At 39.2% G+C, this 8,889-nt stretch overlaps 2 protein-coding genes across 2 annotated transcripts in view; both read left to right on the top strand.

Moving 5' to 3' along the window:
* The first annotated feature begins 2,726 nt into the window (after positions 1 to 2,726).
* LOC111861718 (ubiquitin carboxyl-terminal hydrolase 36) lies at positions 2,727 to 4,229 on the top strand. The gene has a single exon (XM_023846518.1). It carries the CDS (start codon positions 2,727 to 2,729, stop codon positions 4,227 to 4,229), a length of 1,503 nt encoding a protein of 500 aa, XP_023702286.1.
* A 2,613-nt stretch (positions 4,230 to 6,842) lies between these two features.
* The window catches only part of LOC111861719 (ubiquitin carboxyl-terminal hydrolase 36), a 28,113-nt gene continuing 26,066 nt past the window's right edge, over positions 6,843 to 8,889 (top strand). Inside the window, exon 1 of the mRNA XM_023846519.2 lies at positions 6,843 to 8,881. Within this exon, the coding sequence (XP_023702287.1) occupies positions 7,076 to 8,881 (1,806 nt within the window). The 5' untranslated portion in view covers positions 6,843 to 7,075. The remainder of the gene's footprint in view (positions 8,882 to 8,889) is intronic.

Genomic DNA, 8,889 nt, shown 5'->3' with positions numbered 1-8,889 from the left:
TGAGTCGCGTCAGCTTGTCCTTGCCTCGAGGATTAAGATGCAAAAGACCTTAAAGAGTTGAGTCAGTGAAACGTTTTGGATAGCTTATGGTAGTTTTATTTTTCTTTTAATTTTTTCTTTGTGTTTTATCTTTATGAATGAATTAAGGTTCTCTGTCAACAAAGTTGGTAGTATATTATATGAGATTCGAGGTTTTCATCATGGTGAACATTATAATCGTGTTTTTTGGGGGTGTGACATACTGTAGTTTGGTATGTATGTATTAAAATATCTTATGTCACATCCCAGAAGACTATGATCCTAAAATTAACAATATTTACACATTTAAATTTTGGCTGCCTGAGGGTGGGGGGTTGCATAAGGCTCCAGGTCTTCATGCAGGTGAGCCCCTTCATTGTACCTTAGTATCACAGATGGCATATTCATAATTCTTTTAATTTTATAACCATAATAAGTGACAATGAAAATTTAATTTCTAAGTGTTTCAAAACAGGAAATGTTGTCAAAACCTGCAGTTTCCCTTTGTTAAAAACCTTAATATTCTGAAACCATTGTTTGTAATTTTCAACAACAAAACAGGATTTTAGCAAATTAGGGTATTGAGTATATTTCTTTGGATTTTTTGAAAATTCATTCACATTTGTATTACAGTAATTCAACTGGATTGCTGCCCTAATAAATGTGCTAAATCCCCTTAGGAATTGGAGTGTATGGGTTCTGGGTTGTAGGTCTGAGAAAACAATCCGTGAACTTGTGGCATTAAACCCAGTCACTACTGTGAGAACCTCAGAACCCTTTAAGAAGAGATTTTCTCTATAGCAGCTACATTTCTCAAGTGTACATTGTATTATTCACTTTCTCTTGAACTTTGACATTCTGTGGGACACTTTTCACAGAATGAGAATCAGAATCTTAAAGCAAGACTGACTGAAGAGTACACGAAAACAGTGGTGACATATTTGTAATCTCAATTGGAAAAGGTTCAATTTTCCTCTTAATGATTTCCTAACATTCCTGGTTTGTTCATCTGAAATTTATTATATGTCCTATGTTCCTTTGCAGACAACTTTTAGTGTTACTAAATTCTAAATTGTGTTGGATCACTATTGCATTCACAAAATGTGTCATAATAATTTACTGTGGTCTTGTTATGAATATGAAATGCGGAAGAAGGGGAAAAGGGAGGTGGGAAAGAAGTTAAAGTATCAATTCAGAATTTAATGTGGTAAACGCTTTAAAATGAAACAGCTATGTAATGAAAAATGGTAGTATGAAGGTAGCTGAAAGTCATTATGACAAGGGGAGTACTGTTCCTTTAACAACACTAAGTTCGGCTAATACTTTTAGCAGTAAGATCTTGCTTTCCATGAATGTCCACTCAAATTTTCACTGGATTCAGTTGTATTATAATGTAAATAAGGAGAGTTACATTTACTGGTAGCATATACTTCGCCATCTTCCCGACCTTAGAAAATTCTTTAAACCGGGATAAAACGTGACAGCTTGGCCGAATCTAGGAAAAATTTTCGTCCGAATTACCTTTGACAAAATCCGGGTCGAGTGAAAATTCGGGACTGTCCTGGAAAAATCTGAATAGAGTAACGGCTACTTCGCAAACAAAAACGTTCCCACAACAAAACTGAGACCAGTGTTTTTGTGTTGTCTGTGTAGGTATTCCCTCGGAAATAAGTGAGATCGGTGTTTTCTGTGTTCTCCTTGGCTCTATTTATGGTTACCAATAAATCACTGTTTAGACAAAATTCTGAAAGTCATAATTTTAATACCAGGAATAATTCTAATTGTATTCAAGTAACTGCTCACTTGACGATGTTTCATAAAAGGACCCCTACGAAGGCGTTAACATATATAACCATCTCCCAGCTGATATTAAGAACTTGGCATGTGATATTAAAAGCTTAAAAAAAGCACTAAATTATTTGCAAGGGCATTCTTTTTATACTGTGAATGAATTTTTACGCATAAAACTAGACAATTATTTTTTATGGTAACCGTAACATCATTGTATCAGTTCTTACAGTGTTCTACTATTTATATTCTTTTTCGACAAAATCTTTTAATGATTGCATGTCTTATTATCATTATTATTGTACTGTCCTGTATTCGTTTTTTTTTCAGTATCCAATGGTTGTAGCAGTATGGATTAACAGAAATTAATTAAATAAATAAATAAATAAAAATAAAACGTCCACGGCAATAATTAAGACCGGTGTTTTTGCGTGACCGTGTAGAAAAGTTATATGCAGGACACCAGGACGACCCGGACCGACACGAAGATAAGCATAAATCTGCCACCGCCGCCATCCACGGGACATGAAACCAGGTTTACATCGGGCCCTGTGATTGCTAAATAAAATGCGATTCGATAAGATACCACCGGTACTCTTGTCACTGGTTCGACACTATGTAGTGTGGCAAACACGTGGCACTGCCACGTAGCAAATACGTGGCACTGTCACGTGGCACTGACACGTAGCAGTGGGCTGCAAAAAAAACGACTGCGCCTGTTGTTGCAATATATATAATTACGTAACACTTCTTGGACAGGTCAGTTGTGTGAGAGCCACTGAGGTGTTTGTTTCGCAGTGCGCGCATAATAAAGTAAGATTTCACGTAGCATATTAATTCAGTGAGACTGTTGTGGGAGACGTGATTGACCAGACTTGAATATTTTTAATCGTCTATCGTGCTTAAAAACATTCGTAGTAATGGCGCCAGAACCTGAAACCATGCTGCCAACACCAAAGATAACGTTGTTTCCAGCACATAGTATACAGCTGGGTTGGAGAAAGAACGATTGTGTAGGTCGTGGAATGACTAACGTTGGTAATACCTGCTACCTCAATTCAGCCTTACAGGCGTTATTCCATGTACCGGCATTTGTCCACTGGCTCTGCAGTGATAATAGCCATCGCAGCAATTGTGCAGGTGTTAATGGGTCAGTGAAAGACGTGTGCATCATCTGTGCAATGAACAAGACTTTCAAAGCGTCAAGGAAGAATAGAGACACTAGCATAAAACCGCTCTTGATATACAAGGAATTACAGTTCATCAGCGAGGACCTTGAACCTGGTCAGCAAGAGGACGCCCATGAGTTCATGTGTTATCTTCTGGGAAGTATGAAAGAATCCTACCTAACAAGCTACAAAGACTGCATGTTGGACAGTTACAGCATGGAAACTACGCCTCTGAATCAAATATTTGGAGGTTATATCAGAACAGAAGTGACATGTTCGCAGTGTGGTAGTGTGTCCACAACATTTCAGTACTGTCAAGACTTTATTCTGGATATTCACGATACGTCCACATTGGATGGTGCTTTGGCAGCCTACTTCAGCGAAGAATGCCTAGATGGGGATGATGCTTATTGGTGTGAACAGTGCCACAGGAAAGTTTCAGCTACAAAGAAATTTTCTTTGGAGAAACCACCTCATGTTCTGTGCATACAAATCAAGAGGTTCGACATCATGGGAGAAAAGATTGACAAACACATTTCGTTCTCCCTGAGACTGGATCTTACAAGGTTCCTTTGTCCTCGGTCAGCTCACCATGGCCCAGCACCACTTAAATATCGTCTTGTTTCCATGGTCATACATGATGGCCCATCAATCCACTGTGGCCACTACACTGCAGTGGCACAGACTTCTATGGGTCGGTACTATAAATTTGATGACAGTTTGGTGCAGGCTATCTCATCGTCAGTGGTCCTTGGCTCTGATGCATATATTATGATGTATGAGCGTGAACCTGCAGGTCCATCAGTGCCACAGAAGAGTGCTGCATCCACCACTGCAACTTGTGCTGTCAATGGACAGAAAACCAGCTCATCTCCACAGGCACCTGTCAGCCACAAGAATGTATCAGTGGTGAATCATAGGCAAGGCTGTGGTTCTGTTTCTCCTATATACACATGTGCTTCATCTCCCTCATCAGCAAAAGGTGAGTTGACTTCTAGTGACTCAATGGCAGCACAACATTGCTCATGGGATAAGCCTAGCCTTGGAGAAGTGAGCCCTCCCTTCCGGCAATCCTCATCAAAATGTAAGAGACCATTTGCTCATAAGTCTTGTTGCCCAGACAGTGATGTGACTGCCAATGACATGAAATTGTTAGAAGATGACTCAAAACTCTTGAAATCTCATACTGGCAATGCGACAGATGTTGAAAGTGGNTTTTCCGATTTCTATTGGTTCGCTTACATTATTGTCTGAAAGATTAGTTTCTCTTGCAATTTCTTTTACTTGATAAACTTTACTTGCACTCTTTATCCTAAAAAATGATTCTGAACACCCATGACAACTGGAATGTGTCTGCCTTTAATGCTCTCTGCAATGAGTCGCGTCAGCTTGTCCTTGCCTCGAGGATTAAGATGCAAAAGACCTTAAAGAGTTGAGTCAGTGAAACGTTTTGGATAGCTTATGGTAGTTTTATTTTTCTTTTAATTTTTTCTTTGTGTTTTATCTTTATGAATGAATTAAGGTTCTCTGTCAACAAAGTTGGTAGTATATTATATGAGATTCGAGGTTTTCATCATGGTGAACATTATAATCGTGTTTTTTGGGGGTGTGACATACTGTAGTTTGGTATGTATGTATTAAAATATCTTATGTCACATCCCAGAAGACTATGATCCTAAAATTAACAATATTTACACATTTAAATTTTGGCTGCCTGAGGGTGGGGGGTTGCATAAGGCTCCAGGTCTTCATGCAGGTGAGCCCCTTCATTGTACCTTAGTATCACAGATGGCATATTCATAATTCTTTTAATTTTATAACCATAAGAAGTGACAATGAAAATTTAATTTCTAAGTGTTTCAAAACAGGAAATGTTGTCAAAACCTGCAGTTTCCCTTTGTTAAAAACCTTAATATTCTGAAACCATTGTTTGTAATTTTCAACAACAAAACAGGATTTTAGCAAATTAGGGTATTGAGTATATTTCTTTGGATTTTTTGAAAATTCATTCACATTTGTATTACAGTAATTCAACTGGATTGCTGCCCTAATAAATGTGCTAAATCCCCTTAGGAATTGGAGTGTATGGGTTCTGGGTTGTAGGTCTGAGAAAACAATCCGTGAACTTGTGGCATTAAACCCAGTCACTACTGTGAGAACCTCAGAACCCTTTAAGAAGAGATTTTCTCTATAGCAGCTACATTTCTCAAGTGTACATTGTATTATTCACTTTCTCTTGAACTTTGACATTCTGTGGGACACTTTTCACAGAATGAGAATCAGAATCTTAAAGCAAGACTGACTGAAGAGTACACGAAAACAGTGGTGACATATTTGTAATCTCAATTGGAAAAGGTTCAATTTTCCTCTTAATGATTTCCTAACATTCCTGGTTTGTTCATCTGAAATTTATTATATGTCCTATGTTCCTTTGCAGACAACTTTTAGTGTTACTAAATTCTAAATTGTGTTGGATCACTATTGCATTCACAAAATGTGTCATAATAATTTACTGTGGTCTTGTTATGAATATGAAATGCGGAAGAAGGGGAAAAGGGAGGTGGGAAAGAAGTTAAAGTATCAATTCAGAATTTAATGTGGTAAACGCTTTAAAATGAAACAGCTATGTAATGAAAAATGGTAGTATGAAGGTAGCTGAAAGTCATTATGACAAGGGGAGTACTGTTCCTTTAACAACACTAAGTTCGGCTAATACTTTTAGCAGTAAGATCTTGCTTTCCATGAATGTCCACTCAAATTTTCACTGGATTCAGTTGTATTATAATGTAAATAAGGAGAGTTACATTTACTGGTAGCATATACTTCGCCATCTTCCCGACCTTAGAAAATTCTTTAAACCGGGATAAAACGTGACAGCTTGGCCGAATCTAGGAAAAATTTTCGTCCGAATTACCTTTGACAAAATCCGGGTCGAGTGAAAATTCGGGACTGTCCTGGAAAAATCTGAATAGAGTAACGGCTACTTCGCAAACAAAAACGTTCCCACAACAAAACTGAGACCAGTGTTTTTGTGTTGTCTGTGTAGGTATTCCCTCGGAAATAAGTGAGATCGGTGTTTTCTGTGTTCTCCTTGGCTCTATTTATGGTTACCAATAAATCACTGTTTAGACAAAATTCTGAAAGTCATAATTTTAATACCAGGAATAATTCTAATTGTATTCAAGTAACTGCTCACTTGACGATGTTTCATAAAAGGACCCCTACGAAGGCGTTAACATATATAACCATCTCCCAGCTGATATTAAGGACTTGGCATGTGATATTAAAAGCTTAAAAAAAGCACTAAATTATTTGCAAGGGCATTCTTTTTATACTGTGAATGAATTTTTACGCATAAAACTAGACAATTATTTTTTATGGTAACCGTAACATCATTGTATCAGTTCTTACAGTGTTCTACTATTTATATTCTTTTTCGACAAAATCTTTTAATGATTGCATGTCTTATTATCATTATTATTGTACTGTCCTGTATTCGTTTTTTTTTCAGTATCCAATGGTTGTAGCAGTATGGATTAACAGAAATTAATTAAATAAATAAATAAATAAAAATAAAACGTCCACGGCAATAATTAAGACCGGTGTTTTTGCGTGACCGTGTAGAAAAGTTATATGCAGGACACCAGGACGACCCGGACCGACACGAAGATAAGCATAAATCTGCCACCGCCGCCATCCACGGGACATGAAACCAGGTTTACATCGGGCCCTGTGATTGCTAAATAAAATGCGATTCGATAAGATACCACCGGTACTCTGTCACTGGTTCGACACTATGTAGTGTGGCAAACACGTGGCACTGCCACGTAGCAAATACGTGGCACTGTCACGTGGCACTGACACGTAGCAGTGGGCTGCAAAAAAAACGACTGCGCCTGTTGTTGCAATATATATAATTACGTAACACTTCTTGGACAGGTCAGTTGTGTGAGAGCCACTGAGGTGTTTGTTTCGCAGTGCGCGCATAATAAAGTAAGATTTCACGTAGCATATTAATTCAGTGAGACTGTTGTGGGAGACGTGATTGACCAGACTTGAATATTTTTAATCGTCTATCGTGCTTAAAAACATTCGTAGTAATGGCGCCAGAACCTGAAACCATGCTGCCAACACCAAAGATAACGTTGTTTCCAGCACATAGTATACAGCTGGGTTGGAGAAAGAACGATTGTGTAGGTCGTGGAATGACTAACGTTGGTAATACCTGCTACCTCAATTCAGCCTTACAGGCGTTATTCCATGTACCGGCATTTGTCCACTGGCTCTGCAGTGATAATAGCCATCGCAGCAATTGTGCAGGTGTTAATGGGTCAGTGAAAGACGTGTGCATCATCTGTGCAATGAACAAGACTTTCAAAGCGTCAAGGAAGAATAGAGACACTAGCATAAAACCGCTCTTGATATACAAGGAATTACAGTTCATCAGCGAGGACCTTGAACCTGGTCAGCAAGAGGACGCCCATGAGTTCATGTGTTATCTTCTGGGAAGTATGAAAGAATCCTACCTAACAAGCTACAAAGACTGCATGTTGGACAGTTACAGCATGGAAACTACGCCTCTGAATCAAATATTTGGAGGTTATATCAGAACAGAAGTGACATGTTCGCAGTGTGGTAGTGTGTCCACAACATTTCAGTACTGTCAAGACTTTATTCTGGATATTCACGATACGTCCACATTGGATGGTGCTTTGGCAGCCTACTTCAGCGAAGAATGCCTAGATGGGGATGATGCTTATTGGTGTGAACAGTGCCACAGGAAAGTTTCAGCTACAAAGAAATTTTCTTTGGAGAAACCACCTCATGTTCTGTGCATACAAATCAAGAGGTTCGACATCATGGGAGAAAAGATTGACAAACACATTTCGTTCTCCCTGAGACTGGATCTTACAAGGTTCCTTTGTCCTCGGTCAGCTCACCATGGCCCAGCACCACTTAAATATCGTCTTGTTTCCATGGTCATACATGATGGCCCATCAATCCACTGTGGCCACTACACTGCAGTGGCACAGACTTCTATGGGTCGGTACTATAAATTTGATGACAGTTTGGTGCAGGCTATCTCATCGTCAGTGGTCCTTGGCTCTGATGCATATATTATGATGTATGAGCGTGAACCTGCAGGTCCATCAGTGCCACAGAAGAGTGCTGCATCCACCACTGCAACTTGTGCTGTCAATGGACAGAAAACCAGCTCATCTCCACAGGCACCTGTCAGCCACAAGAATGTATCAGTGGTGAATCATAGGCAAGGCTGTGGTTCTGTTTCTCCTATATACACATGTGCTTCATCTCCCTCATCAGCAAAAGGTGAGTTGACTTCTAGTGACTCAATGGCAGCACAACATTGCTCATGGGATAAGCCTAGCCTTGGAGAAGTGAGCCCTCCCTTCCGGCAATCCTCATCAAAATGTAAGAGACCATTTGCTCATAAGTCTTGTTGCCCAGACAGTGATGTGACTGCCAATGACATGAAATTGTTAGAAGATGACTCAAAACTCTTGAAATCTCATACTGGCAATGCGACAGATGTTGAAAGTGGGGGTGACAACATGACAAGGGGAGGTGAACATGTTAAGAAAATAAAGGACAGCAATGAAGGGGGAGAGACACTCTTATCACAACTAGAAAGCAAGGATATCACAGTGTCTGATGTAGAAAAACTTAATTCAGTACAGGACAGCTCGATAGAAGAGAAAACACGAAAAAAAAACATAGAAGGAACAAGAAAAAGAAAAAGAAGTCTACAGCAGATATCAGTGAAGTATCTGAGGCTGTGGAAGGAAGCTGTGAATGCTGCATCCACCACTGCAACTTGTGCTGCCAATGGACAGAAAACCAGCTCATCTCCACAGGCACCTGTCAGCCACAAGAATGTATCAGTGGTGAATCA

The sequence above is a fragment of the Cryptotermes secundus genome, unplaced genomic scaffold, assembly GCF_002891405.2.
Source record: "Cryptotermes secundus unplaced genomic scaffold, Csec_1.0 scaffold235, whole genome shotgun sequence".
NCBI lineage: Eukaryota > Metazoa > Arthropoda > Insecta > Blattodea > Kalotermitidae > Cryptotermes > Cryptotermes secundus.
This window is presented reverse-complemented; position numbering and strand designations above follow the sequence as displayed.